At 43.5% G+C, this 27,967-nt stretch overlaps 1 protein-coding gene across 10 annotated transcripts in view; it reads left to right on the forward strand.

Annotated features, from left to right (window-relative positions):
• The window catches only part of Cfap20dc (CFAP20 domain containing), a 236,499-nt gene that overhangs the window by 69,223 nt on the left and 139,309 nt on the right, over nt 1-27,967 (forward strand). For all 10 annotated transcript variants that reach the window (NR_197236.1, XR_015638066.1, XR_015638067.1 and 7 more), the window contains 1 exon segment: nt 22,829-22,943. Coding sequence is in view for 6 of the 10 variants with exons in the window: in NM_001431636.1 (NP_001418565.1) it covers nt 22,829-22,943 (115 nt within the window). In the remaining 4 variants the exon portion in view is untranslated.

The following is a 27,967-nucleotide window of genomic DNA, read 5'->3' on the forward strand; positions in this document are numbered from 1 at the left end:
TTCATTGTACACTGAGTTTGAAAAAGACATATTTTAGATGAATAAATCATGCACTTTGACCACGTCCAGCCCTCTCTCCAGTATTCCCCTTTATCTGTTGTCTGTTGATGGACACAGAGGCTGATTCCATAAGTAGGCTGTTGTACATAGACTTCTGGAAACATGATGCACAAAGACTTGGATGCCTTCAGGTAGAGAACCATAAATCACGTGGGAGTAGCTCCATACTGATTTTCATACTGGCCAATTTACAGTACTAATCAGCATTTATAAAGGTCCATTTCCCCAGTCTTCCCCAGCACCTATTGTTATTTGTTTTCTTGAATTCATTCCAGAGTTTACTCGTATGCTCTGATTTCATTGGATATTCTTATAATTATTGCCTTACTGTCTTTGTCTGAGTTTTTATCTAACTTGTTTTTACTGGAATCAATTACTGTGGAATTGATCATTTTTACTGGGTTGTTGCTACCCTGATTTTTTATGTTTTGTGTGTTTCTGCATGGAGACTTCTCTATTTGGGGTCAGTTCTTCTGTTGGACTTATCTTTTAGTATTTTGTGTGTGTGTGTGTGTGTGTGTGTGTGTGTGTGTGTGTGTGTGTGTGTGTGGTGAAGGTGCCATGTATATGTGAGTATATGAGAATTAGTTGTGGCAATTACTTCTCTCCATATACTCTGTGGGTTCCAGGAATAGAACTCAGCTTCTCATGCTTGACAGCAACGGTGTTTACCAATGAGCCATCTCACCAGCTCTGAATTTTCTTTTGAACCACCGTTCTGTTTCAGTTTAAATATTTGCAACACTCACATAGGACTAGGGGATAGGTATAGATATAGATGTAGATGTAGATATAGGTGACATATAAGATCTAGCATATGTAGATTCCTAAGAGGAATTAGTTCTGCTTTCTATCTTCATGGAGGTTTGAAGAATGGTACAGTCAAAGACTGTATAGAACAAGAGAACTCAAGAAAAGAAGCGTTAACACCTATTGGTGTAGAGCAAGCACAGCCCTTATTTTGTGCTTTTATCAGAGATATGTGATAAGATGGGGATAATTCTAAAGAGTCCTATAGAATAAGTAAATACTCACAAAAGGAATGGAAGCCATGTACGGAGCAAGGGGGAAATGAGTGTAAAGCCTCCCACCAGGGTAAAACATGGCTGGCTAGAGAAAAAACAGCAAGTAGGGGCAGTGGTGGCTTAATGTAGAGAAACAGACTCTCTGCCTGTCCTGTAGGCAGTGGGCGTATGTTTTTTACAAATTAGGAATATAGGGGCTGGAGAGATGGCTCATCGGTTAATAGTACTGACTGCTTTTCCAGAGGTCCTCAGTTCAGTTCCCAACAACCACATGGTGGCTCACAACCATCTCTAACAGAATCCGATGCCCTCTTCTGGTGGGTTCGAAGACAGAGAGACTGTACTCGTGTACATAAAATAAATAAATAAATCTTTTAAAAAAATATTAGGAATATAGTGTTGTTTTGTTTTTCTAATATCTTAACTTGCTAAGAAAAAAGAAAACCAAGAAGGGTGTGTTTAATTAGGAGCCTTTACAGCCAAGCAAGGAAGGATGGGTTTTTAAACAGTAAGAGAAGTGAAGATTTCAGACTGTCAGAGAAAAATTTCAGAGCTAATATAAACAAAGATAAGAAAATGCTACAAAGAATCAGAAAGGTGTGGAGTAAGGTCACCGTCCCAAGCACCATTACTTCGTACAGGTCTGCAAGATGTGCTCATTGAGAGGTGAGGACACAGCACAGAATCACTCTGGAGCAGAGCAGCCTAGGGCTATCACGAGTTCTGGATTTTGACTCTCTGTAGGGATATTTTTTTAAAAAAATGTCTTATCCTCTTGTCATTAGACTTCTGTGTATTATTATAGTGTTTTAAAGGGAAATGGTGAGCAAGTCAAGAGTCTCCAAATAACTGTAATTTGAAATTTCAAATTACTTCTCAACTGTAAGCTAATTACAATTTCAAGGCCAGTCCCACAAATGCTTTAGTTTCTCTTTCCGTGCTGTGAGGCTGCATCTGTCTTCATGGCGTTCGCTCCTCTGTATTTACAGGATGCTGATGTTGGCCTGTGTGTGGATCAGACAGTAGGAGAAAGGGTAGTGGTCATCCTCAAACTCCCCAGGAAGACTACCTGAGAAGCTGCACTCAGAAACACTCATTTAGTTCATAGTTCAATGACGGAAGCAAATATGGTGGTGGGGGATTTTCTACTACACATTGTTTCTAAAGAAGGAAGCTAATGGCAGTTATCGATGCTTTACTGCAGGTAAAGTTCTTTGAGGCTCTTCAGAAAGGATGGGGTATTATAAGTAGAGTAGGTCTAAGCATGACGGGACAGGGCATCATCACCATTGTCCTCGGACAAAGTCTTCCTTCCTTTCCTCAACCCAGTTACACTCGTATCCACTCCCCACCCTTCGTCTGGAGACGTAAGAATCAGCCAAATGAATACCAAACACACAAATACTGTGTTCAGAAATAGCTGGGGACACCCTGACATCATGCCTCGCAGATGTTAAATTAAAATAAAGCTTGAAGAGAGGGTATATGGAAGTGTTTTAGAGGCATATGCTTGAGCCAGACGGCCTGCCTGGTTCCAGCACCCTGCCTGATACTCACTGCCCGTGTGCTCCAAGCCTAGTGCCTCAGATTCCTAATCTATAAAACAGGAGTAATGAAGCCTCTTACATGGGTTTGAATATTGGATGATACCGATATATCATGTAACAGAGAAAACCTGGTATTTCCAATGGACAAACCTTTGAGCAGAAGAAATAAAAATAGTTTCTCTGATCCTTGTGTGTAATGGTGTTTACAGTTGATGTTTCTGTTGTTTTTTGTTTTGTTTAAATCTCACCCCCGCCCCACCTCCACTAGTCAGGCCTCAACCTAAGTGGGGGCATTACAGGCATTCAGCCCACATACTGCTTTGAATAAATTGAGTGTGGTTTTTATAAAGCTGTTTTTCTTCATTCCTTCTGATTTAAGTAATCTAGAAAAATTAAAATGATACAAAGGCAGATTAAGAGCGAGGTTGGGAAAGCAGCCCTGGAGAGGTCTTCTCCAGATAAGAGCTGCCCTAGTGACCAGCACAGACTGCTCACAAAGCCACCCAGTTGCTGCACTGCCCCACAGATGGCCTCCTAGCCTCCTAGACAATTTACTATCACGTAGACGGTTCTGGAAAGAATTCTGTAAAAGCATTATCCTCATGAGTTGCTCACTTTGTGCTGCCTGCAGCCACATGATGAGCCCAGTGCCCATGGTTGGTCAGATGTTGCTGACTCGCCTTTAGCACCCCCTCGGCTCAGACCTCCTCCTTTCATCTGCGCGTGGGAACTCCTGAGACTCAGCCGAAGCCTCGCTCTCTGATATGAGTTGGATCCGCTGCCATTTGAGAACATCGTACCTTCCACTTTCACCTACACATTCATTCCAGTAACTTCTTGGACATCCTTCTCTTCAAGTCCTGAGGGTTGGTTGACTGTGGGAGGAAGCTAGCTCAGGAGCCAGGATTAGCATGTGCTAGACTCAGTGGAGAGATACCCATAGGTCATACACATCCGGCTAGTGTAGGCGTTGTGCTGTGCTTTCTACCGAGGCAACGGCAGATGAATGTCTCTTGGAGCCATCATGCTTCCTCTTGGATGCCTCTGACAGTGCCGGTGAGCCGTGGCAGCCTTGAAGTCCTTTTGAACAGAGCCCTGCAGACCATCACTCCCAGGCTTCTGATGCTGGGCCTTTGGGCAGAACCTATTTGCTCTCCAGGATTATGAGTTTTAAAACAGAAAGAGTTTTCTTTAAATGCATTTTTTTCTAATATTGATTTTCCATAAAAGAAAGAAAGAAAAACCCGAGGACAGGACATTAAATCTCACTCTTGTGAAGGCATTTCTCTCGGGAGCAAATATAATATGACTCAGAATATCAGCATCTCAAGCAGGCCTTTGGCAAGTTAGTTGATAGCTGACTTTTTTCACAAGTGCCTGAAATGCTACCACTTAAGATGGGATCAATAGACTTTAGATACCAAGCGGGAAGTGGAGTTGACAGTCTTTCACAGAAGTTCCGAGCCCGGATTTTAGCCTTGTCATACTGAGAGCTGCCCTTTGCTGTACAAAACTGGTTTAGCAAAAGTAGCTGGGTCCTTGGGAGCTTTGCCTCTGTCCAAGCACGTGAGTAAACACTCAGTTCTCCAAGTTCAGGGCATGGGCAGAAATGATCCATTCTCATTGCCACACTGAAATACCCAAGGCATTTAACTTACAAAGAGTTTACAGGCATGTTCTAGCTTACCTCCAGACACAAACCGACCCTCACCTTATTCTGTCTATAATAGGAGTAGGCTCGGCGTTCCCAAGCAAAATTGCACTTTGGTGACTAGTTTCTGTTCTGTCCTGGCTTCCCCTGCCCACATTTCTTGCAGGTTCATACGTAGAGTTCTAGCCTTGGTTTCAGGGTGGGGAGCACTAAGCAGCTCTTGCTGGCCAATTGGTGCTGGTTTTACACCATTTCCTCCGCCATTCCAGTGCGCTGCATGCCTTCACTACACTGAACACTGTGTCTGTACACTCCAGTTAGCCAACAAGAGAGCAGGCTGCCCAGAGTCCCTGCGTTCCCAGTCTGTCAGAACCCTCAGCAAGTTTGTTCTCTGGGGCAGTGTTCGGTGTAGGAGACCCACAGGGGCCAGCATGTGCCAGTCAGAAATGTCCATCTGCATGTTCTCTGGCAGAAGTCACTCTACGTCGTGTGATTTTGCTCTTAGAAAGCATTTGCCTAAGCTATTTAATTAGTCGTAAGTTCTGAGTGTGAGCTGTCACACATTCACACCTAGGTTCCCAGCTGAGAAAGAGTGATAGAAAGGAAATTGAGTATGTGAGTGTATCGCAGACAGGCCGGCAGCTGGGCTGCTGTTGTCCTCCCTATGATACCGCCCTCCTTGCTCCAGTGACCCATACAGGACCAGCGTCTCCTCTTGACTTGTCTGTGCGTCCTTCTTGCCCCTCCGTTGCTTCTCACCTCTTTTCACTACTTCCAGAATCAGGGTATTTTCAAGCCTTCCCTTTCCTGCCACCATAGAAAACTCACCTTAACTCTGCCCGTGCTTGAGTGTGGAGGCAGTTTGCAGAGTGGACGGTAAGTGGAATTGCCCATTCCTTGTGGTCATCTCTGAAATATGTGGTATGCAAAAGACAGAGTTTGCTTCTTTTTTTTTTTCATCTTTATTAACTTGAGTATTTCTCATTTACATTTCAATTGTTATTCCCTTTCCCGGTTACCGGGCCAACATCCCCCTAAACCATCCCCCTCCCCTTCTATATGGCCTTCCCCTACCCATCCTCCCCCTATTACCGCCCTCCCCCCAGCAATCACGTTCACTGGGGGTTCAGTCTTAGCAGGACCCAGGGCTTCCCCTTCCACTGGTGCTCTTACTAGGATATTCATTGCTACCTATGGGGTCAGAGTCCAGGATCAGTCCATGTATAGTCTTTAGGTAGTGGCTTAGTCCCTGGAAGCTCTGGTTGCTTGGCATTGTTGTACATATGGGGACTCGAGCCCCTTCAAGCTCTTCCAGTTCTTTCTCTGATTCCTTCAACGAGGGTCCCATTCTCAGTTCAGTGGTTTAATGATGGCGTTCACCTATGTATTTGCTGTATTCTGGCTGTGTCTCTCAGGAGCGATCTACATCCGGCTCCTGTCGGCCTGCACTTCTTTGCTTCATCCATCTTATCTAATTGGGTGGCTGTATATGTATGGGCCACATGTGGGGCAGGCTCTGAATGGGCGTTCCTTCTGCCTCTGTTCTAAAGTTTAGAACAGAGTTTGCTCCTTAGTAAAGGCCTGACTGCAAAAGCCCTTGCTGTTCCACTTCCTGAACACGGCCCCTGCTTAGGACAGCGTCTGAGATCCGGGGTCAGCGTGCTCCTCTTGCAGAGACGTGAGAGATACACTTGGGAGTTCAACATAGCCTGTGGAAGTCCTGCTACCATTGTGTACAGACTGTGCTTTGCAGGGTCACCCACCCCACCCAGTCTAAAGCATGCTTCATGCAGACAAGTGTTCCTGTACTGGAGTACAGACTGCTCCCTGACCCCTGTGTTCCTGTTTGTCAACTTAACAAAAGATGTCAACACGAGTAACAGTCTAACACCAAGAGCACCACAGACCCTAACGGGTGATGTTAAGCTATTGCTCTGGAGACATGAGTAAGGAGAATGAGGTCAGCCTCGCCCTCACGGCTTCAGTTGCTCCACCTTAGAGCGCTGGAGCCAGTAGACGGTTTCCTCTTAAGTGGACAGAAAGTGGACATCCGTCACTTATGCAAACGTTTATATGAAGGCTTGAGTGTTTTCTTAGCTAAAATCACGCTATTAGAAAAAAATTAAGATTAAACAAGTTTTCTTAAGAGCTGCTTCAGTTTAGAATTATACGGATTATTATGTGTCCTTAAATACATAGTCTCTCCACAGGCACTGTTACGATTCTGACAAGATTATTCAATTGATATTCACTGCACACCTTGAATGGCAGGCATTTTTGTACAGATTGTCACTGCCCTAATATTCTGGGAGAGAAAAATAGAAAAATAAGTACAGTAGCTACCGATGGGGCCACATGCTCAGAAGAATACAAAGAGGACCCGGGAAGGCAGTTCTTAGACGGTTCTTACTGGGAAGATTTACGTTAAGACTTGAGGGGAAGCCAGGCACAGTGACACACCTGTGATCCCAGCCCCTGGGAGGAAGAGGTCAGGGGTCATCCTTGGCTACATAGTGAGTTGCAGGTCAGGCTGAACCATAGGAGACTCCGTCACAAAACAAAACAAGACTCGAAGAATCAGGAAGACCTGGTACTGTGGTGAATGAGGGGTACACAAAGTCGACGCGTTGTAAGAACCCGTCAGGTGTGGATCGGGAGGGCCGAGTGGAAGAGCATGAGCTGCAGTGAGCTCTGCATACATGCTGACACTCTGTTTACCCACCGTACGCTCTGCTCTCAGTGGCCACCCTCCTCTGCTCTGAGCCTAGGAGGTGATCCTCGCCTGCCTCTCATATCATACTTACTTAGTGAACCATTCTGACCTCAAGAAAACGAGAGATGCTCAGAGGTCAGAGGGCAAGAAGAAGGGAGAGTCAGGGACTTTTTTCTTTCTTCAGATTTTCTGTTCATGATCCTTCCGGTGAGAAGGTGGTACAGTATCTTCCCTAGCCCCTCCAGACTTGAGAATGGGAATGGTTTCCGCAGTAAGGATTTGGGGGATGCCTCCCTGTACTTTCTCATTTTTGTCAACCCTTCCCTTCCTCAGTTCATGGTAACCTCTTCATTTGAACCCTGGAAGTGAATTCTGTTCCTGCTAGGTGGCTGGCTTTGGGAATGGGGCCTGGTAAGTGAGACTAGGCAATTTATAGGCCTCTGTGAGCTAGGAATTTAGATTCTGTTCTCGGGGCTGCCCAAGGCCCTCCGAGTCATGCCATTTTCATGCTGTGTTTACATAAGATGGCTATGCTGGCTGCCATTAAGGCTAACGGTTTGAGGGAAGCAGGGATAGGAATGGGCAGAGGAAGACTGGCTGGGAAGTGGTGAGAAACCACAGCACCTGGCCTGAGCCAGAGAAAAGAGTGGGTCCTCCCAGAACTACTCAGGGAGGAGGTATGAATCAGAGACGATCGGTCTCTGAATCGAGGTGCTGAGGAGCGGGGCAGTAGTTAATTAAGGATTTTTTTATTTAGTGCATTACATTATTGTAGAAATATCCTGAGGAAATGTCAAGAAAACAGTCTAGTTCAGGAAAAATTCATGGCTAGAGATCTAAATCAACTTTATCCTCTTGCAGATGGCATGTAAAATAGGGCAGAGGAGATAAGGTCCCTGTGGAAAGTATCCTTTGATTTTGTTGTATCCAAGAGAACTTGAGAGCGCCTGGCATTTAAAGGCCTTTAGAAGCTATTTGAATGCACATTATTTTGGAGTGTTTGTTTGTTTGTTTAGTTGGTTTTGTTGTTGTTTTGTTTTGTTTTGTTTTTGTCTCCTTGTGGGCCTCAGTGTCCTGGAACTCACTCTACAGACCAAGTAAACCTCAAACTCACAGAGTTCCGCCTTCCTCTGCTTCCCTCCCAAGGACAGAGATAAAAGACATTCAAGACCGTGTCCAGGTTGAATTCTCACTTTGATTCATCCCAGAATATTGTAAAGATAGTGTGTAAATCCAGTGTACAAAACAGGGAAAACAAGAAACCCAATGTAAAGATACTGTTCTATACGTCAACCATGGAGTAAGCGTGCCATCTCAGTGGACATGTGGTTAAAGGAACAGCGTATCTTGCACAGTGTAACTCATGAAGCACAGTAGCTTTGTGTGGAGAACTTAGAAATTGGCTGCAGAACCGAAGGACTTAATTTACCTCCACACATCAGACTTATTGCAGACCAATAGAATCCTGTTCAGCTAGGGAGTTTCTTACATTGTTTAACCTAACGGGGAAGGTGCTTATGTTGATAAATTTCCAGCCTAATCCAAATTAGAGGGAAGATTGTCTAATTTCATATTTCGTTTTCTAAGAAATGGTTAAGTAAAAGAATGTAAAAATGTCTGTGTTGTGTTACCGTCAACACAATGTGTAACGTCCAAAGCAGCCAGTCGTCCTGCAGTAAGACAAGTTTTGAGGTTTTCTGTAGATCCACTACAGATGTTCATCTTCTGACTCTGGGGACATATAAATTTTATCATATGGCCTTCCAGTTTGTATATTACAGTGCTGAACTGTCACCCCCAGCATCCATTAGAATGATATTGACAAAACGTCCACTCCTATTGAGCTAAGTACTCAATAAGCCACTGTAAGTAAACTGTTGTGTTCCCAGCTCGAAGGCCAGTCTATCGATTCCTACACGGCTCTGGGCCTGGGGGAGAAGCGCTTCCTGCCGTGCCCTCCTGGGGTCTGCAAAGACTTTTTAAAATCTCAGATAGCGAAGAACCTTTTTCCAACATTGCTTGCTAATATCCTGTATATCTTTAGTGTATTTTATTTCAAATGAAAAGTTAAGCATTGAATAACGCTTTGCTCTTAGGGCCTTAAGACACTCAAATTAACATCATATTGTGTAGTAGCATACACCTGTCTCTAATAAGAAAGGTAGAATCTCTTTCCGGGTATTAGCATTTTTGTGAACAGCTCCAGAGATTAAACATGCGTGTGTCTCTGACACCCCCAAATCTTCCTTTCATCTATGTAGAGTCCTGGCACGCACATTCCAGCATGAGGTTTGGTGGTCACAGTGACGCCTTTTGCATCACCTGTCTTGGGAATCTCCCCATGTTGCTACATGGTAAACTGTCTCATTCTTTTCAACGGTTGCCATGCATTTCTGGACTACAGCATGGTTTAGCTTGTTAGATCCATAGGGTAGACCTCTAAGCTTTGCCTCTGGTTAATGTCATCGTTACAATGAGTAATTCCCATAAGTGTCTGTTTGTGTACTTGCGAAATAGCATCCCTTTAAAGAGGTGTGAGATTGTCGTGTAAAAATAGAACGAGAGAATGTATATATTGCCAACTTTACTTATAGTGGTATATTCAGGAAGGCAGAAATGGGAAGAAAAATATTTAAACAGTAACTATTCAAGATATTTAAAAACATCTGACAGATTTTTTTTTCCCTTTGTTGGAAACTCATTATTTCCACATTTGGGAAATAGAAATTTTTCAAGTGTTTAAAACTCCTGACAATTGGAAATCCTTAATAATCAGTTTGTGCTGTATAGTGACAATTTGGGATGTAACTGGTTTGTGGTTTGTTAAAAATGTACTTTATCACCAAATACCTTTTATTATAAATTTTGAAGAGTGGTTGTTTAAGGTGGTCCTATTCATTTAAAAATGGCATGGGACAGGCAATGCTCTGGTCCTACATATGAACAAACGTCTGCAGAGCTGGAAGCTTACTTTCCCAAATAAAGGCTAAGTTCAATGGCAGTCCATGGCAAACCCCGTCTGGAAGGTAAGAGAGTGTGTGGTAGAAATGTCTGTAACCGAGCCCTTTTCTGTCAGAGACAGCCATTTTTTAAGTGCTCAAATTACACACAATTCTAGCCTCTCTAAGGAAGGCGAATATTGTTTAAGAACAAATGTTTTTGTAGAGAGAAGTAAAGACAATAAATTAAAACTGACAAGCCTGGAAGGACCATACGTCATGAAGATGACCTAGATACATAAGGCTCACACCTTTGCAGTCTTCTCATCCTTGTTTGTAAAGCACAAAGAATGCCATGCACCGTGTGTGCTAGAAAACACAGGTACTGGGACATTTGCATCAATACAGAACACATGAAACCTGCTGCCTTAGCTTCTTAGTACTGTACTCATAAGCTACCACAAACAGGACGAGTTAAAACAATCGTGACGTGGGTTTCAGAACACCCACCACTGCCACCACCCTGCCCACCTACTGCCAAAGAAAAGGATATTGGGAGAATTGGTTCCTTCTGAACATCCTGGAGACTACATTTATAAAATCTCAACTTACGATAATCTTATGCAGTATTAACTTAATTTCAGTGGTGTATAAAAAACGATTCTGTTCTCTGTCTCCTCCTCTGCGCTATTGTTATACCAGTTACTCCCCTGCACTCTGTAATCCTAAACGCAGGTGTATAATTACCATTTTATACTTTTCTTTTTTTCCGACGTAAGAAAAATTTGGTTTTGGTTTGTTTCTGTTTTGGAAGCGGAGTCTCATTATGTGACCCAGGCTGGCCTGGAAGTTTCCAGAGCCCAAGTTCCCCTTAAACTCTGTGTCTTCCCACCTGAGCTCACGAGGCTTGCAGCCAGCACGCCCACAGTCTCAAGACTGTGGAGGGAAAGTTACGGCAGATGCGTTTGCCCCGCTCTTGGCGTTCGTTCACTTTCTTACATGCCGTAACTCGCTTTCTTCTCCTCTGCATGTGAGTTCCTGCACACTGCCCTTCGTGTAAGCCGGAAGGACTACTGTATTGCTTATTGTTCTAGGTGTGGTCACACGCCTGTCAGGGCAGCCTAAGGAAAGAGCTCCTGGCCCACAGTCTGAGGGACAGTCTTTCACGACGGAGGATTTGCAAAGGAGCTGAGGAGACAGCAGGTCACACTGTGTCCAAAGTCAGGAGGCAGAGAGTGTGAAGCCTGCTGCTTAGCTGCTGACCCCCATGCTTCCTCTCCCTTTTCTAGTCAGAGCGTGATCCCAGAGGGTGGGCTGGTGCCAGTCATATTTAGGTTGAGTCTCCCCACCTCAGCTAACCTAATGTAGAAAGCCCCTCACAACTGTCCAGAGCCTCACAGCCTTGTTCCTTCTAAGCCTCCCTAATGGGGCAATCAACCCTATCATAGCTGCTTCCACTCTTTGTTCAAGGTGGCCTTGCTAACAACAAATTCTCAGAATTTCCTTTGTATTAGAATATCCATTTTCCATTTCTAAATAATGGGTCTTCTAATTCAGAACCCTGGGTTGATAGAGTTTTTCTTTAACTATCTTCCGGCAGCCTCTGATGTCTCTGGTTTCTGGGGAGAAATCAGCTATTACTCTTCGTGCGGAACCTTTCTGCCCAGTGTCCCATTTCCCTCTTGTTACTCTTGCTGTTATCTCTGGCTGTGGCTCTCCATGGTGGGGTTATGAGCCTTTTAGGTGTTGCTTGTTTTTAGCTCGTGGAGTTTTCAAGTTTCTTGCATGTTAACACTTCAATCACATGGTTGAGTTTTAGCTGTTAGTTCTGTACCTAGTGTCTCTTCCCAGCGTCTCTTTCCTCTGCCCCTGTTCTCACTGGTATCTGATGGTTTCATATCCCATGGTCTCTGGGGCCATGTTTATTTTCTTCATGATCTGGAAGGTAAGTAAGCCCTACAGGGAGAAAGAAGTCTGTACTGTGACCACCTCAGTACAGACAGATGAACTGTGATGAAGCCCAACATATATTCATGATAAAGACTCCAAAACTTAGGATAAGGGAAGGGTTGGGGCAAGACTTTGTATGTCCTACTTACAGTGAAAGACCAGATGGTTTCTTTCATGGCGAATCTTGCCATCCACGTGCCATCCTCGGGAAGGAGTAGCCTCAGCTGAAAAATTGCCTCCATCAGACTGCCCTGTAGGTATGTCTGTTGGGCGTTTCCTTTATTGCAGAGGTGTGGGAGAGCCCAGCTCACTGTGGACTGTACCATCAACACAGGTGGACTGGTCTAGGTAAGAAAGGTAGCAGGGTGGGCACTAGTAAGCAGCACTCCTCCATGCTCTGTGCTCCAGCTCCTGCCTTAAAGCCCTGCCTTAGCTTCCCTTGACAGAGACCAACAAAGAGAAAGAAGGAACAAAGGCTACATTGCGTTCCAATAAAGCGTACAAGGCAGAATTCTTTCTCTTTTCTAAATAGGACGAAGAGTACTCAGTGAGGTTAAACTTCAATAGAAGGTATACAGAGAAAACTGACAAAATAAAAGTCCTGGTGGAAACCGTACAGACCGGATAAAGATAGAACCATTTTGTACTTGCCTCGAAAGATCAATCCATAGCCACATTACCACAGACCGAAACATGACTCCATGTTTTTGAGGATGTTGTTTTTGCAATCCCATTATTTCTGAATGCCTAGGCCTAAAATGTGCATTTAAAGTTGGTAATTTTTTAGATCATAATAAGGAAAAAATCAGTCATCAAAACCACTAAGTTTGGCTTCGAGAACAAAGATTCTGCTAAAGGAATTGAGTCTTCTGAAGTATAGCATCAGTTCTGCAAATTCACCCTGGCCTGAGGTGAACACTCCCGTAAGACTGGGACGGATTGCACCGGAGAAGGAAAGTGCAAAGACACTGAGTAGGTGGGACCGCCGCCCCTCCTGGAAGGTGGCTGCCATTCGTTCAAATTCTTACCGAGCTTGCCAGGGTGAAAAAATTGTCAATCAAAGATGATGATATAAAAATGAACTGAAGATTGAATTGAAAAGTAATTCTCTTTTCAAGTGGTTTGCAAATCTAGACGTTAAGTTTGGAATGAATGTGGTTAATGACCATAGCCGCGAGAGCTATGTACCTGCTGATCACTGGAATATTATTACACATTAGCTTGATTTCTTCTGTCGACTCCCCATTTATCTCCCCGACGTGGTCTCATTACCTTTTCTACTTTGCCGCTGACCCTCAGCCATGAGTGCTTGTCGCAGCGTTTTAACGTACACATATTTTTAGATGCATCCTTAGGTATAAGAGGGGTAATGCCTCTGTTTCTTCTTCCTCTTTTTCTCTTAGGTCACAGGAGGTTTGAAGTGGCGGAAATCAAGCCTGTATTACAAGTGAAGAGCTGCTTTACAAGCAGTCTTCCTCACAGCAACTAAATTGCCCCCAAAAAAGCTCGCTCGCATAATGAAGCTTTGAAGTAGTCACACACAGGCATTTATATTCTTTCTCTCGTGAATGACTAATTTTAATTTTTTTTAAAGTAGCAACTCAGCCTGCTTTCAGAACCGTTTAAGCTTAGCACATGATTTTGTTTTCCTCGGAAACCAACGACTCTTGATTATGGGATGAGGAAGGTTTGCATATTGATTTTTGCAGCTCCTGTGACATTGCGAGGGAGGTCTAGTCCTTAGCTGGGCATGGGATCTTACGGAGAGCGTCTCCAGTGTCAGAGGCACAGTGGCTAGGCCTGAGCGATCTGCTCTGTGGGAAGTGACCCTAACCTCTGTGCGGGTGATGCTCATGCTGGATGGGGCCTGTTGTACACTTGCCGTTGAGCCTCACAGCTCAGTGAGTCACCTCTCTTAATGCTCAGACACGGTGCATGGAAAGATGGACTGCGGCAGAGAAACAGCTCTCCCTTTGGGTTTCATGCCTTATCCCTGTCTTCCACTCTGTCCAATGCCGTCTTCTGTGAGATGCCTTACTGACTGACAGATAGTTTCCATTCATGTCACTCTCTGTTGTCTGTTTTCTCATAGCACTTGTTAAGGGATGACACACTCTATAATTGTTTTTATTCCTTACTTTTTTCCCTGTTAGAACACATGCTTTATACATCTGCCCCTGCTTGTCTCCGAGGAAGTGCTCAGTAAATAGAAGAACAAGTGTATAATTTGGGTAGGGTTTTAAAAGAAGCTCATCAAGTAAATTCAGTTGGATTAATTAAAACTTCTGAATCATCTTTGTAATAGCCATGATAGCCAGGTGTAGCACTTAGGAGCATTCAGGGAACACACTGAATGCAGTAGCCTGTGCTGACATCTATACAATTTTTTAAAACAATAAATTCATTGCAGTGGGGTCCAAGACTCCCTGACTTAAAATCCAAAGCGTTCACGCTTTTCCTTTTGGAGAATGGGATGGGTCACTGATAGAGAACTTTGCAGACATGAGTGATCCACTTAAAGTTAATCATCAGAAAACGTAAAACCCCCCAATCCACAGAGCTTTTTAAATAACCAACAGACAAGCAACTCGGTGAAGGTTAGGCCTTTGGAAGTTTTCTTTGCGTCAGGCCACTCCAGGGCATCTTTCACATATTCTGTAATGCAGTCCCAACAATTCTCTTAGAGATTCTTCCCACCGTCTACATTTCACAAGCGAAGAAATTAAAGCACGGAGATTAACTGATTTCCCACTGTTGTTCAAATAATACAATGTAAAACAGGATTTGAAGCCAGAAAGTCTTGCTTCAAAATGATTAAAAAGAACAAGTGTGCCGTATCTCTCTCTCTCTCTCTCTCTCTCTCTCTCTCTCTCTCTCTCTCTCTCTCTCTCTCTGCGTGTGTGTGTGTGTGTGTTGTGTCTATGCAAATGAGTGCATGTGTGTAGAGGCCAGAGATTGATGGTGCACGTCTTCCTCAGCCATTTTTCCTCTTGCCTTTTGAGATAAGATCTCAAGAACCCAGACCGGCTGACCAGCGAGCTCCAGGGATCTGCTGATGTCCGCTCTCCCCCACCTTATGGGAGGAGTGGAGACACAGCCACACCTGCTGTGGATCCAGACTCATGTCCTGTGTTCCTCCAGCAAGCACATTAGTGAGGAAGCCAGCTTTCCACTCCTCAATGTGACATAGTTCTAATGGTGTTAGTGGGCAGTAGCCAATGTGAACTCATAACTGAAAAACAAGCTTGTACAAACCAACTCAAATCACTATTGATGGCTGAATTGTCTTTCCTCCAAATTAAAGAAGTGTACCCCTCTTATTCTTAAACACTGGGAACTAGACAAGTCACTGAGCCCTAAGGAGAGATGTCTCTCTCTGTAGAAGTTAAAGTGAGCACTTTCTCTAAACTCTAAAGTAATGCCAAATTCTGTAACCCCATTTAAACTCAGTAAAAACATGACGGTCAGATGATAAAACTGAAATGCATGGAACTGTATGTTATTCACTTATGAAAATACAAGATTTCCATCCTTTCATGGCCTATAAAATTGCGTATGTACCAATCAAAGAAGAAATTGAAAAATAGTATTAGAAGTAAAAACTACACTGTAGTGAATAAAAAAAGAGATGTGATTGTTTTTTATCTAGATATTCGGGATGTTATCTAGAAGGGCATGGCATTTCAAAACAAATTCTGATAAATTATTATAATTCATGTTGGCAAAACAAAGAGCAAAGGGGATTTCTCAGAGAAGTGAAGATGCAAAACTATGAAAATAATAGCATGATATGTTTAACGTGCAATAAGCAAGCCTCTGCTGTTGCGGTCATCCCAGTCCCTCCAATGTCTCTACGATGCCATATCATCTGGACACACGTTTGTGAAGCAGCTGCAGGAATGGTAGACGGTTTGTTGCAAGCTTGCTCAGGCTGGATACAGATGGAGGCTAAGGTCCCTGGAGGTGTCCCTTCAATTCTGGAGGCGAGGACATCAACATCTGGCTCTGTGTTTCTTCTTCAATTTCTTAAAGTAGTGCACTCTGTGGGTCTGATGAATGTCTCCAGAGGCCATGATGGAATAACATGGGCCTTGATGATACTTCTTACCTGTTTTAGAGTCCCTGATAGAATAGCATTAGCACTGACAATGCCTTCTTCCACAGAGATTCCCCCTCCTGATTCCCTTAGTCCTGCCTAATGGGATCACTTCTCAAGATGTTCACATGCTTCCCTATCTCACATTCTACTTTTGGGGGTGTGCTTCTGAAAGAGGGTGCATAACACATTCAAGCTTATGAGAATAGCCCAAGAGATTGGGGTTCCAATCTCCTAAGAGTGAGAGACTAAAGCCAATGTTTGATTATAAATTGAAGGATGACTGCTAAGACAGAAAAAAATCTAGTTACACTACAACTTTCCAGTCCTTTCTAAATAGACTTTGCTCAGATTGAACAAGTGGAATCCCCACACAGTACCCCCAGGAGCATCTCTCACCAAAGAGAGATGTTTGGGCAATTTATGTATTTATGCTTGGGTTATACTTTTCAAAAAGTCTATGGATTCTCCTTTGTTTACCGCAAGTGGTTCTAGACAGATCAGAGCACACTCTACAGAAGCACTACATGAGGATTTTTCTTGTGGAAAATACAGTGTGTTTGTCATAAGGACAGTAATATTTACAAGTAGCTTTGACCTAGTCTCTGGTTTTCTAGAATCCCAAAACAGTGAAAGGCAATGAGTACCCACCTGCTGCCTTCTCCCTTCCTCATAAGCACTGAACCTTTCAAAAGCACAGATCCAAGTGCCCGGGTTAGTTTTATGTCACAAGACACAAGCTAGAGCTATTTGGAAAGAAGGATCCTCAGTTGAGAAAATGCCCACACATAATCATCCTGTGGATGTGTTTCATTAATGACTGATGTGGGTGAGTGGGTCAGCCCATTGTGGGTAGTGGCACTTCTGGGTAGATGGTTCCTGGAATATATAAGAAAGCAGGCTGAGCAAGCCTTGAGGAGCAAGATAATATTGATTGGAGCAAGTATTGATCCATGGCCTCTGTTTCAGATCCTGCCTCCAGGTTCCTGCCCTGACTTCCTTCACGTCGGACTGTGATAGGGAACTGTAGGCTAATAAACCCTTTTCTTCCAGCATTGCTTTTAGTCATGGGGTTTGATCAGAGCAGTAGGAACTCTAAGGCACCAAGCAACTACTCTTCATTGGAATTGACAAATCCACTTGTTTTTGCCTTATTCCTCTTTGTCTTAACCTTTTTAGGCTTTAGAATTCCGGGCTCTGACACGTGCTAGCTGTGAGACCCTGATCACGTTTCTCAGAGTCTCTGAGCCCCTCACGAGTGGTAAGCAGTGGACCCTGAACCTCGGTTCACAGATAGAACTATTGGGAGGAGTACACGAGCAGCTTCGGAGAAATGATTGGCCGGTGGTGGCACGTGACAGGGGTTTTGGTGTTTTACCTCTGGCACCATTCATTCCTGTTTATGACTGTAGTCCTAGAAATTCTCGAACCTGTGCAATAATGAAACATAATGAAGTAAAAGTTTGAAGAGTGAAAAGGCATAACCAAAGCATCTTTACACACCGAATACATGATCATGCAGCAAATCCTCGGGGATATGCAGAACAGCAGCTAAACACACAAATGAATGCAGCAGTGTCTACTACAGGGCCTGCATACCAAAAGCAATTGATCTCTCTATACCAGCAGCAAAAGGCCACAATATTAAATTACAGGTATTTCCAACTGTGCAAAAAGTACCAAGTACCTAAAAATCTTCTTTAAAAAAGATGTACACAAGTTATACAATGCAAACCAGAAAAAATATGAGAAAAATTAGACAAGGTCTAAGTGATGCAGATGTATTTCTTATGACTAGATTGGAAAACTCAATATTGTTTTTCCAAAATCAACCTTTGGTTTCAATTTAATATAACCAATTAGCTAATTTTAAACATGGTAACTAGACAGACAGGAGTTCCTAAAAGTTAGAAGTTGTGCTAATCAAAAGCAGTTACAGAAACAAAGAAAAGATTAAACAAGTCTTGAAGAGACTTACAATTAATCTATAATAATTAAAAGAGTATGTTATTGGCCTAGAAAAAAATGAACACTGAAAAAAATTGTTGATCAAGGAATGGTACAAAAAGAGATCCATGTATAGGTTTGTGTGGTGTCATTTGAGTGTAGCTTTTCCTCCAGCATTTCCTGTATTAGTAGCATGACTCCTCCCCCACCCTAGTGTTTTGGGAAATAATCTGGACCTAAGAGGTAGGGTCTTGTGGGAGGAGCTTAGCCATTGTGTGTGATGCCTTCAGAAGGGTTAAGATCATTTTTCATGGGACTGAGCTTTTGCAAGTGTGAGTTGCTCAGAGAGTGAGTCCAACGCCTAAACTGTTCTCTGGCTTCCTCTCTCAAAATGCAGTCTTCCTCCTGATAGTGTGACATCATCCAGTGTCTACCATGGGACCCTAATCCCAGCTGAGCTGATTCAGATCCCATGCTTTGAAGTCCCCGTAATCAGTGTAAGCTAAAAAGCCTCATTTAAAATAAAGGTATGGGAACCTTGTTTTAAAATAAACGTACCCAGCTTCAAACATTTCAAGGCAGCAATAGAAAACAGCCACAGACGCTCCATGAGGAAAGAAAGGTGAGGAAAGGTTAACGGGACAACTGAAAACAGGAAGAAAGAAAATAGCCTTCACCTCACACTCAACTCAGAGAAACTAATTTGGGATGGTGTGTAGAGTAAGTGCAAAATAGGGCCTTGGAAGATCTCAAAGGAAATAGAAAGGCTGGGCTGCAACAGAGTAATAAGAGTGCCTGCTTAGCATGCACCAGATCCTGGGTTAACCCCCACACGTGTGCGTGTGTGTGTGCATGTATGTATGATTATGATGATATATATTACATACATATACACATTCTGCAGATCATTGTGCGTATGTCTGAAAACTGTGATAATTATACGGGGCTAGAGAAACAGCTCAGTTTGGAAAGTGCTTACCACGTAAGCATGAGGGCCTGAGTTTGATTCCCAGTGCCCAGAGAAAAGCCACTTGTGGCAGTATACACTTTTAATACCAATACAGATGAAGCAGACGGCATGGGTCAGTGAGGCTTGGCAGCCAGCCAGCATGTTGTAATCAGTGCATCCTGAATCCCATGGGAGACTCTGTCTCATAAACCAAGGTAGACAGCTAAGGAAAAACACCCACGTTGACCTCTGGTGTCTACCTGCATGTATACACACACACACACACACACACACACACACACACACACACACACACACACGCACACACGCACACATGCACTTACAAATGTTCATTCAATATCATTAGTCACAGAGAATGTAAATAAATTCATAATAACTATATCCCATTGAAGCTGGCTGAAATGTTAAGTTCTAGTGACCTCAAAAAGGTGAAAATTCAGAAACCTTGCACTAGCTTTGAAGAGATGTTTCTGTCAGCTTAGTGAATCAACGATCCCATCGCTAGCTATTTACCAAGGAGACAAGAGTACATGCTCACCAGAAGGCATGTCCAAAAAGTTTGAGTTATTAAAACTCAAAGCTGGAACCCGCTCAAATACTTATCCATAGGAAAATAAACCGTCTGATTCCCAAACCGAACTCAGCAATTTGAATGACCTATTGCTGTCTGCTCAAGGAGAATGCATTTTAAAATCTTCATAATCCATGAAAGAATCAAGCACAGAAGAGTCCGTTCTGCACAGTCCAGCCTGTAAGAAGAGAGCAGCAGGGGGAGCTCATCTAAGGTGGAGAATGTGGGCAGCATAAGTCTGCACGGGCTGAGGAGTGTCTCAGAGACCAAGAGGGAACTGTCCAGAATAACGGCTATAATTTATTTGGAGTGGTAATTAAATTAATTTGTACAGTTACCAGAATACACTGAAATCGGTGTTCCAGTGGGATAAGTGTTACCCTAGTAAGGAAATAAGACAGGCTGCCGAAATGAATCGATGCTCAAGAGGACTTGCTGCTCTTGCAGAGAACCAGAGCTTGACCCATGCCAGCCAGGTCACAATGGTCTCTAACTGCAGCCCCAGCAGATCCAGTGCCCTGTTCTGGCCTCTGTGACCACTGCACTGGTGTGCACATGCTCAACACACAAAGACCATAAATTAAAATAATGACAGTACAAAATAAACATGACACCATAACCATCTTATGACCATGTATAGTGAAGGGTAGAGTGTAGGTCCTGGAATAGCCCCGCGCTTTAACCAATAGCTTCTAAACTCCTTACCATGGCATAATGACCTTGTGTGATTGGCCCTTGCCTAAGCCTTCTACTTCTCTCCGGCCTAAACCATGCAGTTGCGACTGTCTGAAGCAGGCAATTTCTCGTCACCTAATTTAGAATCTTTTATTTTCTTCATTATATTTTTGACAGCTTTCATTTGTTTTTTTTCTCTTTCTGCGTTTCCACTGGCCTTTTCCACCAGCAAAGATGTTCTTGGAGACACTGGAACTTTGTCCTTCTCAGCTTTGTGGCCCTGTTGTGTCCCTCAGCATGTCACCTGGGTCAGCAGTTATTGAATGCATCAGTAAACACATGAACATTAGTGTCGTCCCACATGCCAGTGTTGGGACTGGACGCTGCTGTTTGGACTGCAATCCTTAATCCACATTGTAGAAATGTCGGTGTTTCTTTTCCAGAAGCAAAGCAGACCTCTAACCGGGGTCACATACGTTTTTGGCTGACATAGCACCTCTTTTTGCTCCTTCTCTTTTGCAGTCCTCGAGGTCCCCATCTCCTCCCCAGGTGCAGCTTACCAGAGATGGCACTGAAAAGTATCCCTGATAATAACACTTAATCTAATCATCCTTGCTCCTCATATCTGTTCTCTTCCTCTTGCTAATAGAAGAGCACACACAGACTGCTTGAGGGAGGATATATACTTTAATTCAGGAATTTCAAAATGGGTGGGGCAGCCCAGTTCACATCGTGGTGGGCCAGGAAGTAGAGGCTTCCAGAGTTCTGCTGGACTCCGCCTTTACCTGTGGTCTCCCCAGCCTTAGCCCAGCCCACATTCAGAGGCAGTTGTCCCCTCTCACTTGGGCCTCTCTAGCAATGTCCTCACTCACACCTAACTCATGCCTCTGTATATTACATGAGTCTTTAGCTTGCACTGAGGTTGATCTCCACACTCCTGTACACCATTAGAAAGGTGTTTATGCATATGCACAGCATGGTGCCTTCAACTCTAAAACACATGTTTCTACAGTACTACGAGCTATAACACTCACAAACACAATGTTTAAAAGGATGATATGGAAATTCTAATATATTTATTCAGGTCAGTTGTTTATAGCTGAAGTAAAGAAGAGACCACAGCATTGATGTGAGAGACCACGTGAAACACTCAAGTTAATGCAATTGAAGTGTAGTCCTTAGCTCGGATGATAGCTTAGGACTCTATCTTCCTTTGTAAGTTAAACGAGTTCATCCTTTAGTGAGAGAGGAAGGGACCTTGAAGGGGAGTGGTGTCTACAGTGTACTCTAAAACCATCCCATATTATATTTAATGCTAGATCTCTTATCGTGTACTATAGGGACTACTTTAGAGGTAATAATGGGGTTATAGGTGTTTTATAGGAACTAATGGGATTAGTAAAGCAGGGATAGAGAGGAGGAGGAGGCATAGAATTACTATAGAATGAACTATGTTGAGTTATTTGTTTGTTTGTGCTTTAGTTTGGGGATTTGTTTTGTTTGAGACAGGGTCTCATTATGTACCTCTGGCTTGGTTGGACTCACCCTGTAGATCATGTTAGCATCAAACTCACAGACATCCTCTCACGTTTTTACAAATAATTGCACTATGAGTGTTAATAATAATTACTTAAATGAAACGTCACCTTGACGAATTAATCATTATCGAAGAGTGGGTGTAATTCAGCCCTAGAGAAGTTGCTAACGTGGGGGCAGCCATCGATTTTTCTGGTAAAAGGAAAGGTTTTCAGAAAGCACCAGTTTGATAATAGAGCAGCCCAGGATGGTTTGTGGGTTTCCAGCCTGGCGTGTTACCCTTGAGACATAAAGGAAGCAGAACATACAACTGAGCCTCTGTCAGCTCGAAGCAAACCTAATCTTTGTGATCATGGCTGTGGTCTAAATCTATTACAGATGTTCAGATTCGGTGTCCTTGGTATCACTGTGGGGTGACCGGAATGGTGAGCAGTAAACTTGTGTATTAAAATTCTGGCTGGAAGATATGTGCTCAGGAAGTGAAACCGACACCTGGTGCTTCATGTCTGTCTCTTCGCAGACTAAGAGCCTATGGAAAATGACAGGTGCACTTTTAGGGAAAGAAACCCATAATGCTTTCCTATTTAGTAGGTGACAGTATGTCCCAAGATAACATGAGCTTAAGGGGCTGGAACAAGCATGGTTATTAAAGGCTAACGGCTCCCCAGTTCATACAAATTGGATTTTTTCATAGGCTAGGGGAACTGTGGAAATCTAGCGTAGAGTGATGAAATAAATTAGCATATTAAGTGAATTTATACATGCAGGCCTGTGAGCACTTTGAATATAAGGAAGAAATTTTATTACTTCTTGAAAGAAAATGACAATTCTTCAGTTCTGTGTTCGAACTCCATGTTAGAGCATATTTGATAAATTGTATCATTGTGATGATTATCCAAAGAAATGTATTTTAAATTCATGGGGGTCTCTCTCTCTCTTTCTCTCTCTCTCTCTCTCCCTCCCTCCCTCCCTCCGTCCTTTCCTCTTTCCTCCCCCTTCCTCCCTCCTTCCCTCTCTCCCCTCCTCCCTCCCCCCTCCCCCCTCTCTCCCTCTCCCTCTCTCTCTCTCTCTCTTTCTCCCTCCCTCCCTCCCCCCCTCTCTCTCTCTTTCTCCCTCCCTCCCTCCCTCCCCCCCCTCTCTCTCTCCAGAATTACTGACTTAGGAAACATCAAAAGAAGGTTGTATTTATCAACAGTCCATAAGGAAGTGTCTTCAACACCTCTTCACGCAAAAATCCCACTCTTCATGATCAAGCGTAAAATCGTAAGTATCACATGAATGCCCCTAAAAGAGGATTAAATTTAACTCCCAGGATATTCATTATGGGCCTTCTCTGTGAATAGGCCCTTTGTTACATATCGTGATGCTTCCCTCCCTCCCCTTGACATCCACTAGGTAAGAGAATATCATTCAAGTGCAGTGTCACCAAAGCTGTGAAGGAAGCACACTAGAAAGAGAGATGCCACCAATCCAGTAAAAGGGAAAGAAATTATTTGCTGGCTAGTTGCAGGCTTCATCCAGGGGACCATATTTGTGTGGCATTGGAAGACATATAATCAGGGAGCACCAGAAACCCAGCACCCTAAGCAAAGGGACAACAGGGCAGAAGCTTGGATGCTAGAAGTGGTGAGTCTCTCAGGAACCCAGACTGGTAACATCACTGTTACCAGAGTTACACAGCTGAAGAAGCTAGAACCACAGTACAGCAGCCCGGCCGGACAGAAAGCCTTGGCCTCCTGTGTTGTTGTAAAAATATAATAATAAAAAGTATTGGTGTCTTTTACCCGCTAAGTCTATACCTCGGTGCCCCAAGATATCTGCTAGATATCTTGGCTGAAACACGGCCCAGCTGCACACTTTCCTACACTCAAACCCTCACATAAAAGAACATACAACACAATAATCTTTGACCCAATTGGTAAGATTTAATTGCCCACTTAAACATACAAAACCCGGTACCATACATCCCTAGGAACATTAATAACAACCTGTAAATACATAGAGCAGAATATTAACATCACCTGCCATGGCTTCTCCCCTCTCTCCTTCTCCCCTTCTCCTCCTCTCTCTTTTAGTCTCCTCCTCTTCCTTCAAACTTCTCTCCCGCCCATCCTTCCTTCTCCTCCAATGACAGGCCTCCTTCTATCCTGTACCTGCTCACCTGTGACATCATCCTACACTCCTGGGCTACTGCAGAAGGGGCTGCTTGGAGGACTAGTGTTTCTCAGACCAGCGAGACTGGGCTTCCCTTCAGTGCCATACTTGTGCACCACCTGCTCTAGAATATGCTTGGTTCTCTGCTCTATGTTGTCTCACTTCATTGCTTTACTTTCTTTTAAAAGAAGCTTTCTGTAAGTTTTATAAATGGAAAACTTTATACAATCTTTCAAAATAAAACATAAATAGGGCCGTGGAGATGGCTCAGTGGATAAAGTGCTCCCTGCTTAAGCAAGAGAGCTGGACTCCAAATCCCCAGAATGCAGGGAACAGCTAGGCAGGAGTAGCAGCCACTTAGGGTCCCAACAGGGAGGAGGTGGAAGCAGAGGCAGGAGACGGAAGCAAGGGTAGGATTCGGAAGAAGGGGCAGGAGGAGGAAGCAGGGGCAGGAGGTCCCTGGGGCCACCTGGCTAGCAAGACTGGGCAGAATTGGTAGGCTTCAAGTTTCGCAAGTGACTGTACCTTGATGAATAAAGTGCAGAGCAGTCGAGAAAGACAACCAGCATCCACTTCACACGTGCACACACACCTACATGAGCCACTGTCATGAAGGAGAGATGCTCACTACAGCTGTGGGGGGACGCGGATGCAGATCAGCGATGCAGAGCCTGCCTCATATACAGTGGATTCTGGGTTTTATCCCTACCACCACAAAACGCACACACAAAGAGAGGCTTTTGAACTAGAAACGGAAAACATTTCTGTGGTTTGCGGAAATTGTTCTGGTAGTGAGGTCTGGAGCCATCCAAATGGTCAAATTCCTCAAGTCTGGCCTCCCTAAGTGGCGTGCCCTGTGGCAATAGGCCATCCCTGGGTATGTGTCCATATGAGCAAAGCTAAATGGACTCAGTAGAGTACGTGTGTGTTCATATACAATTTCCATAATTTATACATAATTCACATTTAATTGTACAGTATCCTAATTAATTATATGTGTGTAACAATGGGAATTAAAGAAGAGACCATCACAGATTTCAGAGGAGGATACAGCAGTTAGGGGACATGTAGGTGGTTAGTGTTGTACATTCAGTGTTCATGTATAAAATTCTCAAAACTTAATAAAATCATAATAATAATAACATTGCTAGTCTTAAAAATCTCCTGTTCGTTTCCTCATCTATAAAAGCAGATACCACAAACATGTTGGGATTTCCGTCTTAATAGTAATGCCTTTCAAAGAGTGCCTGGAGTGCAGTTAGCTGGGTGAAGCCCACAACTACTCCCACTTTCAGTGCTGCTTGCTGTGAAGCTGGTGGGATTGGCCCTCCCTGGAACCCACTCATCGTTGTCACAGGCTCTCAGCCCTCCCCTCACCTGTTTACCTGAGCTTTATTTAATGGTCCTGGTCGCCTGCCTGCCTTCTCCATCAGACTATGAGCATGTCCTTCCTGAGCTTTTAGCCCTAGCTCCTGTCAGTACGTGGTACACAGGAAGTTCTCAAATGTTGACAAGTCTCAACGTGCCTCGTGGTAAAATAATGAGTGTTTCATAGCCAGATCCTCTAGGCCGTGTAATGTGCGTGGTGACTGCACGAGTGTCCAGGTACACCAACAAATGTGAAGAACCTGCTCTTATTCCTCGAGTTTGCTCCCAATTCAACACTGATGAAGCGGAAGGTTGACATGCTGTATTTCCACCAAACCTCATTGAACTAAAGCTGAGTCGTGTTTTAAGGACATTTTCTATCCCAGGTAGCAGAGAAGCTAAGCATGCCCCTCCCATCCAAGGTACCATCCCCGAAGCACCACCACCTTCAGCATTTTCACTTACGCTATGTGAGCATGGTTTTATTTTTATCACATGTCAGGGGTAAGAGGCTGCTTCATACCTGGTGATTAGGATTTGCCCCATGCACTAGCAGAGCATGATTTTTGCCAGCCACAGATAGAGTCCTGGGGACTCTCAGGAGGGTATAAATGGGGGAGCCCAGAGAGGGCGCTGTTCCTGCCTCTGTGCTTTCTTCTGTGGGATTTGCTGCATTGCTATTGATGGGTATTCTGATGGGTATTGCTGGGTATCCTGATAATGAAGACTGGACTTGCCTCTAGGATGCCCAATCAGCAGGAAGTAGTCTAAAGAGATCTATGCCTCCTTTTCCCTTTCACCATCTTTCTCTTCTACTTAGTTAGTGTTGAGGAGTTAGAAGGGATTAGGTGAAATAAGGGTTGGGTAGGCAGTAGATATAAATTCAATACAATAGCTAAAAAATAAAATTAAATACATCAACACCTGCCCTGTTGATATGATGTCTAGTGAGCGCTGTTTGTAGTTTTCGTTATTGTTGTTTGTTTTTGCTTGTTTTGTTTTTGTTTTTTGCTAGGTCATTCCCTTTTTCCTATCCGTTATCATTTGTAGCTATCTTGATGGCAAACCTAACTGGGCATTCTGAGACCACTTCAGCTAGCATTTAAAAGTCAGAAGCTCTCATACAAATTCCTGACTTCTGACCTCTGTGGACACCTCAGATTCCCAAATCTGAGCCCACAACATTTCTAAAGGAGCTGAATACATGAGTCATCTCAGTTCTGAAGGTGCCTGTGTGCACTGAGAGGCCTCCATTTTACTCAGCTGTCTGCCTGGGACTTCTAGGAGTTAAGTAAGGTACAGCCCTGATTCAGGATAGAATTGCCAAATCATTCACTTCTCCTTCATTCTATAGCTAAATCCTTTAGATACCAACATGCAATAAAATTAAATTCTTATAGCCACTCTGATCTTAATATTTATATATAGGCCATTTTCTGTTTCAATTGTCTTTAAATGCTAACCTTCCAAATGTACTTGCCATAGTACTCTTAATTATGAAGCTTCACTTTAACCTTTAAGTTACAGAAATTTATATTTTTGACTTGAGTTCTCAGTGGCCGGAACAATTTTAAAAATTAACCACCCTGGAAGCACCCACTTAGTCAGGAATCACTGGGATCCATTTTGTTCTCCTTTACTAGAAGTCAGATAGTCGGTGACGGTGTTAGATGTGCACCGGTATCTTGCTACCGACAAAACATGTGCGATAATATCTGCTAAACGTTAGCGTTTGAGTGGGAAGTTCATTTATGAGAAGTCGTTCAGAAGGCGTCACTCACTGGAGACAGAACAAAGCAATGTGGTAAATCACCATGCCAATCGTGTAGCAGTCTGCGGGACTCTGTCTCCTAGTGTTTCTCATTTAAATGGATTAAATACATTGTGGATTAAATTCCAGAGGCATTTGTTATAGATTTTAATATAAGCTAGAGGTCTAGCATACTGCATCCAAAACGGCTCAAAGATGATCTTGCCCCATTTTCTCAAACACCATGTTTCCCATTGAGCCAATATTTGGATTTTTTTAAAGAATATTAATTTCTGTAGTAACTGAATGAGAAGGGAATGCATACTCAGATATGCAGTTATCTAGGATGCATCAACTAGTCTCTTAAAATGTTTATTACCTAGACTCCATTATAGTTTCTATGGACTTATTTAAGGGTCTGTAACTGTTTGATCTCACCTACGTGATGTCAGCCCTTATATCCATTTCTCTCTTTGTTGCTGCCAGGCTAATACTGGTGCTGCATTTATTTGAGGACAGGGAGCTTCTCTTCTGCTGACCTTGGGGGCTTGAGGAAGCACCACCAGTCCAAAGGCAGTTGAGAAACAGATGACCTTTAAGGCTAGCCTGTTCTTAAAGCATGTGCACGAGCAGGGTGCTGTTGGGAGTGAAGTGTGGGCAGTGGGGCTTGATTACAGTCATCCAGACTCTGAGTCTGTTGTGTTTTGACTGCAGACCCTCAGGCCAAGTCTGCATTTCCCAGCACCTCAGTTTTCTTGTCAGTTAAGCAGGATTAGTGGTGGAACTTGCTCAGTAGAGCTGCTTGGGCTAAATGAGTTTTGTCTTAGCAACAACAAGCCCATAGTAAATGCTCACTTAATATTAGGTTAAAAAAAATCCGCTGTTTTCTCCAGACATGAGCCCATTAACTTGTGCTATTAAAAATGAATGTCTGCACTGGTTTATTTTAATTAAGAAATACTAATTTACTAAGTGCATGTGAACCCAAAAAAATAAGTACGATATTTCGCAAGGA

Source organism: Rattus norvegicus, chromosome 15 (assembly GCF_021556685.1).
Source record: "Rattus norvegicus strain SHRSP/BbbUtx chromosome 15, alternate assembly SHRSP_T2T, whole genome shotgun sequence".
Classification (NCBI taxonomy): domain Eukaryota; kingdom Metazoa; phylum Chordata; class Mammalia; order Rodentia; family Muridae; genus Rattus; species Rattus norvegicus.